Source organism: Oncorhynchus nerka, linkage group LG24 (assembly GCF_034236695.1).
Source record: "Oncorhynchus nerka isolate Pitt River linkage group LG24, Oner_Uvic_2.0, whole genome shotgun sequence".
NCBI lineage: Eukaryota > Metazoa > Chordata > Actinopteri > Salmoniformes > Salmonidae > Oncorhynchus > Oncorhynchus nerka.
Window position 1 is genome coordinate 80,375,766 of NC_088419.1, and position 12,282 is coordinate 80,388,047.

A 12,282-nucleotide genomic window follows, 5' to 3' on the forward strand; every position below is an offset into this window, starting at 1 on the left:
TCTTGTATTTTAAGTTATTGTCCTGCTGAAAGGCAATTGTGTCTCTTGGAAAGCAGACTGAACCAGGTTTTCCACTTGGATTTTGCCGGTCTTTAGCTCTATTCCATTTCTTATTATCAAACTCCCTAGTCCTTGCAGGTGACAAGCACACTCATGTTGCAGCCACCACAATGTTTGAAAATATTGATAGTGGTACTCAGTGAAGTGTTGTGTTATATTTGCCCCAAACATAACACTTTGTATTCAGGACATGAAGTTCATTTCTTTGCCACATTTTTTATTTTGTTATTTCAAACAGGATGCATGTTCTGGAATATTTTTATTCTGTACAGGCTTCATTCTTTTCACTCTGTCATGTAGGTTAGTATTGTGGAGTAACTACAACATTGTTGATCCATCCTCAGTCTTCTCCTATCACAGCCATTAAACTCTGTATCTGTTTTAAAGTCACCATTGGCCTCATGGTGAAATCCCTGAGCGGTTTCCTTCCTCTCTGGTAACTGAGTTAGGAAGGACACCTGTATTAATGTAGTGACTGGGTGTATTGATACACCATCCAAAGTTAAATTTATGACTTCACCATGCTCAAAGGGATATTCAATGTCTGCTTTTCTTAATTTTTTTACCCATCTACCAATACGTGCCCTTTGTAAGGCAGTGGAAAACCTCCTTGGTCTTTGAAACTGTGTGAAATTCCCTGCTCGACTGAGAGGCGTTACAGATAATTGTATGTGTGAGGTACAGAGATGAAGTAGTCATTCAAAAATCCTGTTAAACACTTATTACACACAGAGTGAGTCCATGCAACTTATTGCCTGACTTGTCAAGCACATTACTACTTCTGAACTTGACATTATGGGGTATTGTGTGTAGGCCCGTGACAAAAAAATACTATTTTAATTCAAGTTGTAACACAACTAAATGTGGAAAAAGTGAAGTGGTGTGAACTCTTCTGAATCATGTAGCCTGTAGCCTACAGTAGACCGAGTGGTGTTTTCTGTAGCCTACAGGATGGAGATCAAATCTATGACAAATGTCATGAGACACTTTTTACATCATGCAAGTTTTTCCGATTAAATAGCCTAACCCACAGGTGTATATCCTAAAAACAGGCCAGGTCAAAGGAAACTGCTGTCTAGGAGTTTCACACAGTTGGCTAAATTGTCATGATAATCAGTGATTTCAAGTTTGTATTAGTATATTTTTGACGAGCTGCATCACAGCGAAAAAGAAAAGACTTCTGCATTTCCCGCTGTGTAAATGCATGGATTCTCATTGCAAATAGGCTCAAGATTACTCCTGATAAAGGTGGGTAGCTGATACTCAGAGCATGAAGACGTCCTCCAGTCATTTTTTTACTTTTCCTGTTGAAAAGTGATATTCCAAGTATAAATACAGTAAAGTACACACACTAATGCCTAGTCTACACCACACGACTTTCAAAATCCAAACGTCATCGAGCCGCTCACATTAAACGACTGTCTTTCCTGTTGTTTTTTGTCTTGGCAACTTAGTGGTGCACACTAAACGATGTGGCACAGACGGGGGTCACACACTACAAGATTCTTCACTTGGTCGTGAGAATTCTCCATACCACGCTGTCTCGTGAACACAATGATGTGATGATTAGATTGTTAACGCAGCCTTATTCACACTTGCCATACAGAGTTGAAATATCTAGCCAATATTTTGAATTAAATAACATTGCTTGTAGGGCTTCCCTAATGGTCTAAGGCACTGCATCACAGTGCTAGAGACTAGAGGTCGACCGATTATGATTTTTCAACGCCGATACCAATTATTGGAGGACCAAAAAAGCCGATACCGATTAATCGGACGATTTACTTTATTTGTAATAATGACAATTACAACAATACTGAATTAACACTTATTTTAACTTAATATAAAACATCAAAATCAATTTAGCCTCAAATAAATAATGAAACATGATGCAAAAACAAAGTGTTGGAGAAGAAAGTAATATGTGCCATGTAAAAATGTGTGCCATGTAAAATATGTGCCATGTAAAATATGTGCCATGTAAAAAAGCTAACGTTTAAGTTCCTTGCTCAGAACATGAGAACATATGAAAGTTGCTGGTTCCTTTTAACATGAGACTTTAGGATGGTGTTAGGTTTTAGGTTGTAGTTAATATAGTATTTATAGGACATTTCTCTCTATACCATTTGTATTTCATATACCTTTGACTATTGGATGTTCTTATAGGCACTATAGTATTGCCAGTGTAACAGTATAGCTTCCATCCCCCTCATTGCCCCTACCTGGGCTCGAACCAGGAACACATAGACAACAGCCACACTTGAAGCATCGTTACCCATCTCTCCACAAAAGCCGCGGAATAACTACTCCAAATCTAAAAGCGAGTGACGTTTGAAACAGTATTAGCGCACACCCAGCTAACTAGCTAGCCATTTCACATTGGTTACACCAGCCATTAGGCTGATAGGCTTGAAGTCATAAACAGCGCTGGGCTTGCGAAGAGCTGCTGGCAAAACGCACGAAAGTGCTGTTTGAATGAATGATTACGGGCCTGCTGCTGCTCAGTCAGACTGCTCTATCAAATCAGACTTAATTATAACCGTTAGCTGTCTTACCGGCTGCTATCTGAATAGACCAATCGGACAATTTATTTATTTTTATTATGTTTTCTTCTTGGGCCTCTATAACTATATCTATTGTTTTTATTTTTGTTGTTGTTGTGTGATTTGGATGAATCCCCTCTACCACACGGAACCCCACTAATCTACTGACGGAACGCAAGAGGTGGCTAATAACAGACCTCCATCCTATGCTAGCTTGCTACCGATGGCCTGGCTAGCTGTCTAAATCGCCGTGACCCCCAACCAACCTCTCCACTCACTGGACCCTTTTGATCACTCGACTAAGCATGCCTCTCCTTAATGTCAATATGTCTTGTCCATTGCTGTTCTGGTTAGTGTTTATTGGCTTATTTCACTGTAGAGCCTCTAGTCCTGCTCACTATACCTTATCCAACCTATTAGTTCCACCACCCACACATGCAATGCCATCTCCTGGTTTCAATGATGTTTCTAGAGACAATATCTCTCTCTTCATCACTCAATACCTAGGTTTACCTCCACTGTATTCACATCCTACCATACCTTTGTCTGTACATTATACCTTGATGCTATTTTATCGCCCCCAGAAACCTCCTTTTACTCTCTGTTCCAGACGTTCTAGACGACCAATTCTTATTGCTTTTAGCCGCACCCTTATTCTACTCCTCCTATGTTCCTCTGGCGATGTAGAGGTGAATCCAGGCCCTGCAGTGCCTAGCTCCACTCCTATTCCCCAGGCGCTCTCTTTTGACGACTTCTGTAACCATAATAGCCTTGGTTTCATGCATGTTGACATTAGAAGCCTCCTCCCTAAGTTTGTTCTATTCATTGCTTTAGCACACTCTGCCAACCCGGATGTTCTAGCTGTGTCTGAATCCTGGCTTAGGAAGACCACCAAAAATTCTGAAATTTTAATTCCAAACTACAACATTTTCAGACAAGATAGAACTGCCAAAGGGGGCGGTGTTGCAATCTACTGCAAAGATAGCCTGCAGAGTTCTGTCCTACTATCCAGGTCTGTACCCAAACAATTTGAACTTCTACTTTTAAAAATCCACCTCTCTAAAAACAAGTCTCTCACCATTGCCGCCTGCTATAGACCACCCTCTGCCCCCAGCTGTGCTCTGGACACCATATGTGAACTGATTGCCCCCCATCTATCTTCAGAGCTCGTGCTGCTAGGCGACCTAAACTGGAACATGCTTAACACCCCAGCCATCCTACAATCTAAACTTGATGCCCTCAATCTCACACAAATTATCAATGAACCTACCAGGTACCTCCCCAAAGCCTTAAACACGGGCACCCTCATAGATATCATCCTAACCAACTTCCCCTCTAAATACACCTCTGCTGTCTTCAACCAAGATCTCAGCGATCACTGCCTCATTGCCTGCATCCGTAATGGGTCAGCGGTCAAACGACCTCCACTCATCACTGTAAAACGCTCCCTGAAACACTTCAGCGAGCAGGCCTTTCTAATCGACCTGGCCGGGGTATCCTGGAAGGATATTGATCTCATCCGTCAGTAGAGGATGCCTGGATATTTTTTTAAATGCCTTCCTAACCATCTTAAATAAACATGCCCCATTCAAGAAATTTAGAACCAGGAACAGATATAGCCCTTGGTTCTCCCCAGACCTGACTGCCCTTAACCAACACAAAAACATCCTATGGCGTTCTGCATTAGCATCGAACAGCCCCGTGATATGCAGCTGTTCAGGGAAGCTAGAAACCATTATACACAGGCAGTTAGAAAAGCCAAGGCTAGCTTTTTCAAGCAGAAATTTGCTTCCTGCAACACTAACTCAAAAAAGTTCTGGGACACTGTAAAGTCCATGGAGAATAAGAACACCTCCTCCCAGCTGCCCACTGCACTGAAGATAGGAAACACTGTCACCACTGATAAATCCACCATAATTGAGAATTTCAATAAGCATTTTTCTACGGCTGGCCATGCTTTCCACCTGGCTACTCCTACCCCGGTCAACAGCACTGCACGCCCAACAGCAACTCGCCCAAGCCTTCCCCATTTCTCCTTCTCCCAAATCTATTCAGCTGATGTTCTGAAAGAGCTGCAAAATCTGGACCCCTACAAATCAGCCGGGCTAGACATTCTGGACCCTTTCTTTCTAAAAATGATCTGCCGAAATTGTTGCCACCCCTATTACTAGCCTGTTCAACCTCTCGTGTCGTCTGAGATTCCCAAAGTTTGGAAAGCAGCTGCGGTCATCCCCCTCTTCAAAGGGGGGGACACTCTTGACCCAAACTGCTACAGACCTATATCTATCCTACCATGCCTTTCTAAGGTCTTCGAAAGCCAAGTCAACAAACAGATTACCGACCATTTCGAATCTCACCATACCTTCTCTGCTATGCAATCTGGTTTCAGAGCTGGTCATGGGTGCACCTCAGCCACGCTCAAGGTCCTAAACGATATCTTAACCGCCATCGATAAGAAACATTACTGTGCAGCCGTATTCATTGATCTGGCCAAGGCTTTCGACTCTGTCAATCACCACATCCTCATCAGCAGACTCGACAGCCTTGGTTTCTCAAATGATTGCCTCGCCTGGTTCACCAACTACTTCTCTGATAGAGTTCAGTGTGTCAAATCGGAGGGTCTGCTGTCCGGACCTCTGGCAGTCTCTATGGGGTGCCACAGGGTTCAATTCTTGGACCGACTCTCTTCTCTGTATACATCAATGAGGTCGCTCTTGCTGCTGGTGAGTCTCTGATCCACCTCTACGCAGACGACACCATTCTGTATACTTCTGGCCCTTCTTTGGACACTGTGTTAACAACCCTCCAGGCAAGCTTCAATGCCATACAACTCTACTTCCGTGGCCTCCAATTGCTCTTAAATACAAGTAAAACTAAATGCATGCTCTTCAACCGATCGCTACCTGCACCTACCCGCCTGTCCAACATCACTACTCTGGACGGCTCTGACTTAGAATACGTGGACAACTACAAATACTTAGGTGTCTGGTTAGACTGTAAACTCTCCTTCCAGACCCATATCAAACATCTCCAATCCAAAGTTAAATATAGAATTGGCTTCCTATTTCGCAACAAAGCATCCTTCACTCATGCTGCCAAACATACCCTTGTAAAACTGACCATCCTACCAATCCTCGACTTTGGCGATGTCATTTACAAAATAGCCTCCAATACCCTACTCAACAAATTGGATGCAGTCTATCACAGTGCAATCCGTTTTGTCACCAAAGCCCCATATACTACCCACCATTGCGACCTGTACGCTCTCGTTGGCTGGCCCTCGCTTCATACTCGTCGCCAAACCCACTGGCTCCATGTCATCTACAAGACCCTGCTAGGTAAAGTCCCCCCTTATCTCAGCTCGCTGGTCACCATAGCATCTCCCACCTGTAGCACACGCTCCAGCAGGTATATCTCTCTAGTCACCCCCAAAACCAATTCTTTCTTTGGCCGCCTTTCCTTCCAGTTCTCTGCTGCCAATGACTGGAACGAACTACAAAAATCTCTGAAACTGGAAACACTTATCTCCCTCACTAGCTTTAAGCACCAACTGTCAGAGCAGCTCACAGATTACTGCACCTGTACATAGCCCACCTATAATTTAGCCCAAACAACTACCTCTTTCCCAACTGTATTTAATTAATTAATTTATTTTGCTCCTTTGCACCCCATTATTTTTATTTCTACTTTGCACATTCTTCCATTGCAAAACTACCATTCCAGTGTTTTACTTGCTATATTGTATTTACTTTGCCACCATGGCCTTTTTTGCCTTTACCTCCCTTCTCACCTCATTTGCTCACATTGTATATAGACTTGTTTATACTGTATTATTAACTGTATGTTTGTTTTACTCCATGTGTAACTCTGTGTCGTTGTATCTGTCGAACTGCTTTGCTTTATCTTGGCCAGGTCGCAATTGTAAATGAGAACTTGTTCTTAACTTGCCTACCTGGTTAAATAAAGGTGAAATAAATAAATAAAATAAATAAAAAATAACATAATAACACACAGAAATACGGGCCTTTGGTCATTAATATGATCGAATCCGGAAACTATCATTTCGAAAACAAAACGTTTATTATTTAAGTGAAATACGGAACCGTTCCGTATTTTATCTAACGGGTGGCATCCCTAAGTCTAAATATTCTTGTTACATTGCACAACCTTCAATGTATGTCATAATTACGTAAAATTCGGACAAATTAGTTCGCAATGAGCCAGGCAGCCCAAACTGTTGCATATACCCTGACTCTGCGTACAATGAACGCAAGAGAAATGACACAATTTCACCTGGTTAATATTGCCTGCTAAACTGGATCAGTAGTTATAACTAGTGATTATGATTGATTGTTTTTTATAAGATAAGTTTAATGCTAGCTAGCAATTTACCTTGGCTTCTACTACATTCACGTAACAGGCAGGCTACTCGTGGAGTGCAATGTTTAGAGCGTTGGACTAGTTAACTGTGCGGTTGCAAGATTGGAACCCCTGAGCTGACAAGGTGAAAATCTGTCGTTCTGCCCCTGAACAAGGCAGTTAACCCACCATTCTAGGCAGTCATTGAAAATAAGAATGTGTTCTTAACTGACTTGCCTAGTTAAATAAAAGGTATAAAAAATATATATAAAACATGTTTTTAAATAAAAAAAATAATCGGAAATCGGCGCCCAAAAATCCCGATTTCCGATTGTTATGAAAACTTGAAATAGGCCCTAATTAATCGTCCATTCCGATTAATCGGTCGACCTCTACTAGAGACGTCACTACAGACCCAGGTTTGATCCCTTGCTTTATCACAACTGGCCGTGATCGGGAATCCTATAGGGCGGTACACAATTGGCCCAGCGTCGTCCGGCTTAGGGGAGGTTTTGGCGCTTTACTTAAAATCAATGGCTCATCTCGCGCTAGCAACTTGTGGCGGGCCGGGTGCCTGCAGGCTGACCTCGATCGTCAAGTGAACAGTGTTTCCGCCGACACATTGGTGCGGCTGGCTTTCAGGTTAAGCGGGTGGGTGTTAAGAAGCGCCGTTTGGCGGGTCATGTTTCGGAGGACACATGACACGACCTTCGCCTCCCGAGCCCATTGGGGAGTTGCAGCAATGAGACAAGATCAAAATTTAAGAAAATAAATAAATAACATTGCTTGTGAACTTCAGAGATGACACAATTTGACATGGACTTTGGTTAAAGTGACATTGGCAAGTACAAACGCAAGTAGTAATCGCTCCGGCTCAAGAGTCTACACATTCTGGGTGATTCGAAACAATGTCTTCTCTGATGAGCTCTCATTGGCTATTGCTGATCACTGTTCTCAAAACTTGTCACTGCACATCTTACACTACAAGAACATTGTAGATTTTGTGCAGATAAAATCAAACGTTTGAAAATACTGGGATGTTTGGGATTGCTCAAAGACAGGATCGGAAGTATTCAGATTGCGGTTCTGACCTGCTCACAATAAACGCGTCGGTGAAGACTGCGCACCGAGAGGGAAACGACATGAGGATTTTGCCTCCGATCTCAAAAACTTGTCTGGGACAGCTAAATTGTGTAGTGTACACTTGGCTTAAAGGGTAAAAAAATATGTTTTGAGCAAAATAGTGTTTTTTAGACAACTGCAAAGGTTTTGATGGGAAGTCGTGATGGTTTGATGGGAAGTCATGTCATCAGCCTACCGACTTGCTTGTGGAACAATAGAGGAGCAACAGACTAGGATAGCCAAAACCGGCCCTGCTCACTTACCTTGGCGGGCTGAGGCGTGGAAAAGTTAAGCCAGGCTGGAACAAAGTCATGCTGCGCCATTTAGGTCCAGTGTCTCCTGTCAGTAGAGCGTGGCATCAAACCTCATGGCCAGGATCTGTAGAAGCAAGGAAAGAGGGATATCACTGCCAGACCTCTAATAACAGACAGAAATGAGTGTGAATAACAGTGTTACTTCAGAGGAGTTGGTGTTTCATGCAAGATAATGTCAGGCTGCTTATGACAGACAACTTATGGTAGTCTTTATTCATCTTTACCCAAATAATGAAAATGAATGATTTTAATTCATTAGGATTTACACTGATCATCATTGCAGCTTTTCGAAGTGTGTGTGAATGTGAACTCTGCCAAATCACTTGGTAGTTAGTGTCATTTCACTTCAGTATAAAGAGGACACTGATTGTACCCACCGACAGCTTGACCAGAATGACATAACAAATCTTCTTACCCAGAGTAGTCAGCTCTGTAGTCCAGTGGCCCTTCTCTCTGTCAGTGTGGTATGTGTTCCTCTTGGTACAGCTGGCCCAGCCCTGGTGTCTGTTAAGCTAAGGCAGACCAGGATGTAGGACCACTCTTCAGCCTGAGCGAGACAGAGCCCCCGGCAGAGAGAAGCTCCAGTTCCCAGGGTGAGAGAGTGGAGAAGGGGCTTGGGTGGTAAGGAGACTGGCAGTTATCGGTACTGCAGGTCTTGGCTGGTGTCGAGATGATTCGATTGAATCAGTCAGACAGACATGAATGAAAAGCAAGCATATGTAGTAGGGATCTGTTTGGTTGTTTGATCTAGGCCTGACTGTGTGAGTCAGTGAGGAAAGTCAACTCAACTGTTCTATGTTCTCAAAAGGTTTATGGAAGCAGCACTTTGTGCCAGCCCTGACACTGATTCCTCCTCACCAACTCATCCTATCTCCAGATGTGGACACTCTCTGAAAAAAAAAAGGGGGGGGGGTCTACCTCACAGTGACGCTTCAAGGGGAAAACAGCGAAAAGCCTGTGTTCACCTCATCCACACAACCGGAGGGCGACGACAGGGAGAAACGGGGGGGGGGTCACGGTTCAGTCACATAACAAAACCCAAGGGGGCCTATCGCTATGATGTGACTAACATTGTGTTTGTTAGTAGTATCAATCAACACACCCTAAATCCTGACTCTTCTGAGAAGGGGTGTGAGAAGGAGCCTGACATTCTTATTAACTCACTATTGTAGAGGTTGTATTGCTAGAGAACGTACTGGAGATTTGGTTCTGTGCACCTTTTTGCATTTATCTTACCCTCAGACACGACAAACCTAGGCTGTTGTTGTTGGTCAGATACACCATTCATTCAAAGCACATACTCATGTAAACTGACTCACTTCTTAGCTATAAAATTATACTTGAGTCATACAGAGGCAACACTCCTTAATAAAAGGTCACTCATATAATTTTCAAAATATATCTAACAACTGTCTGCCTTTCACTAGATTGTACAATCCTGACTTTGCTGTAGCATTTGGCAGAAGAGATTGTTGCTGAAGTTGTTGTAAGGATTGGCATTGAACAAAACAAAACTAAGTGTTCTTCTTTACTTCTCAGCCGTCTATTCAAAATACTTCTTCACACCTTTGCAGCAGATCAACACTGTTAAGAAACACAACATTTAGGCAAGAAAATGACAATGGGCAGTTAGAGTTATGTAATATGGCTAGCAACTAGCAAACTAGTTAGCAGGCTCGGTTGTAAACAAGCATTACGTACAAACTAACGTTACTGCTAGCAGGCCATTGAATGAGTGCGACTCGCCAATGAACGATTACGCATGGTGCAACTTTCAATATTATTATATTAGCTAACAACATAAATTACTATATATGCATTACTTGACGTGATGACACATGAACATCGAAAAGTGTAACTGTCAACGGCAATGGATGATAAATGGAGCTAGCAGCAGACGAAATCAACTGTGTCAAAATGGCCACCTACCTAGAGATAAATGTCTCGAGCCGCACACAGACCACTGTGATCGCTTGTCTCTGTCAATTCAGCTAATATCCGATATGTATGTGTAAGCGGAACATGCCTGTCTTGCAACCGCAAATATATCATATGAGCTGTCGTAGTTAGTACATTTGGCGTGTGAGATCCCGTTTTATCAGACTTTCGTTTGAACTAGCTAACAGTAACATTAGCTATCCTAGCTTGCTACTTGTTCCTGTTTGTCCTAGACATACTAATCGATGGAAGAGCACATGTCCACGCGTTATAAACCGTTTATAAACAATGATATCTGCTGTGCCTGTAACTTGTGGTCTTTGACTGTCAGTTTATCCGTTTAATTATGTAGCAAATATATCCACCACATTTAATTGAACAATTCGTCGTTACTGGGGGGTAACTGTTGTGGAACCAGACTTCTCATAGGTCACTGTACGGACGGAAGAAATATACGTTCGCACACAAATCGGCAGGGTGTATGTCTGACATCAGGGACAGCGGATTTTTACTTATTTATAACAATATTTAATTCCGATTTGAAAAACAAGCAAGAATACAATAATCCGAGATAGTATAGAGATGTTCTCTGCGCAGAGGCAGTGATTTTGATGAGACATTAACAGTATATGACTTTCTACACAAGCAACTCCGTGCTAAACAGTCAGGCAGGTTGCTGCAGAGATTTCAGACATTCATATGCTATTCAGATTTTGGGATATCTATTAACATTGTCTACTTTTTCAGATAAGATGTTGGCTGGTATATTTAGAAGACCCATCCTTACTGCTCACAAGGTGAGTTTACCTGTAAGAGGAGACTAAACATTGTTTCATGTCATGTCCATCTACTCATCTTATTGAATCTCTTTCCATGGATGCATTGGGACTCTCTACAGCAGATGTCCTGGCTGTCTGCTGGTGCCTCAGCCTGGGTTTCTGATGCCTCTTGTAGTTCCTGTCCCCTGTGGCCCTGCAGGGTCTCCTCGGCCAGGCTGCTCCCTAAAATAAGTGATGCTGTTGGTCTATTGAGGACGCAGTACTTCCACAGCTCTGCTGCGAGGCTGAAGAAACGACAACAACCAGAGCCTCCACCCAGAGAGTTGGACCTACTCCGTTATGACATGAGAGACCTGGGAAAGAGCCCCAAACCAGCGCTGTACCTGAGCCTCTCCAGCCTTATCCCTTTCATCGCTGCTCCGCTCGTCATGGCTGTGACCGAGACCTACCTGCCAGAAGTGGCCTTCGCCCAGGTGGCCTATGGAGCGTCTATCTTGTCTTTCCTGGGCGGTGCGCGGTGGGGCTTTGCCATCCCGGAGACTAGCCCGGCCAAGCCAGACTGGATCAACCTGGCCAATAGCGTGGTTCCATCCCTGTTAGCCTGGCTGGCCATGCTGTTCAGTGACACTATTACCCCAGCAGCTATGATGGTCATCATGGGGCTAGGCATCTCCCTGCACTATGACCTGTCTCTGCTGCCCACCTACCCCAGCTGGTTCAAAGCCCTGCGTACTATACTGTCGGTGGTGGCCTTCCTCTCACTGCTGGCCACACTGGTTCTCAAGGGAGTTTACCCGGAGAAGATTATATTTTCAGAGCAATGAATTCATGCTACAGAGTACAGACACATTTGTAATTGAACATACTTTAAGTGTGAATGGAAAGATCTATAAAATGGTAAAGAGTGTTTGTGATGGCATATGTTTGTTTGTTTTATTTATGGTACTTAAAAATGGCTGACTGATACTAAATGTGTATCCTTTAGGCTCTGGTTCTGGCAATACTGTAACAAGCAGGTGGTACGTTTCAGACATCTGCTGTATATCCATGTGGTGGTGTGTCAGTGTCATGCATTATTATTGCAGATAATAAAACAATGGAATGGCGGCGTGACCAGCCTCAGCCTACAATGAATGAATGTGTGAAAGGCTTGAAAGAACGGACTCT

The 12,282-nt window shown here is 43.2% G+C and overlaps 2 protein-coding genes across 9 annotated transcripts in view; one reads left to right on the plus strand and one right to left on the minus strand.

Moving 5' to 3' along the window:
• LOC115108635 (vasculin-like protein 1) overlaps nucleotides 1-10,528 on the minus strand; it is a 27,725-nt gene extending 17,197 nt beyond the window's left edge. The window contains exons 1-3 of one of the 3 annotated variants that reach the window (XM_029633199.2): nucleotides 10,328-10,528; nucleotides 8,814-9,982; nucleotides 8,348-8,462 (exon numbers count right to left, since the gene is read on the minus strand). In XM_029633199.2, coding sequence (XP_029489059.1) covers nucleotides 8,348-8,407 — 60 coding nt within the window. In that variant the 5' untranslated portion in view covers nucleotides 8,408-8,462; nucleotides 8,814-9,982; nucleotides 10,328-10,528. The other 2 variants (XM_029633200.2, XM_065009198.1) reach the window with 2 other exon arrangements.
• Nucleotides 10,145-12,228, plus strand: LOC115108638 (transmembrane protein 69-like). 6 transcript variants are annotated; one of them, XM_029633209.2, is made up of 3 exons: nucleotides 10,145-10,163; nucleotides 11,084-11,133; nucleotides 11,235-12,228. In XM_029633209.2, the coding sequence occupies exons 2-3, from the start codon at nucleotides 11,089-11,091 to the stop codon at nucleotides 11,937-11,939; spliced, it is 750 nt and encodes a 249-aa protein (XP_029489069.2). In that variant the 5' UTR covers nucleotides 10,145-10,163; nucleotides 11,084-11,088; the 3' UTR covers nucleotides 11,940-12,228. The 6 variants fall into 6 exon arrangements, with proteins under 6 accessions (XP_029489069.2, XP_029489071.2, XP_029489070.2 ...); XM_029633211.2 differs by having other exon boundaries at nucleotides 10,147-10,163; nucleotides 11,238-12,228; XM_029633210.2 differs by lacking the exon at nucleotides 10,145-10,163 and adding an exon at nucleotides 10,786-11,004 and having other exon boundaries at nucleotides 11,238-12,228.
• The last annotated feature ends 54 nt before the right edge of the window (nucleotides 12,229-12,282 follow it).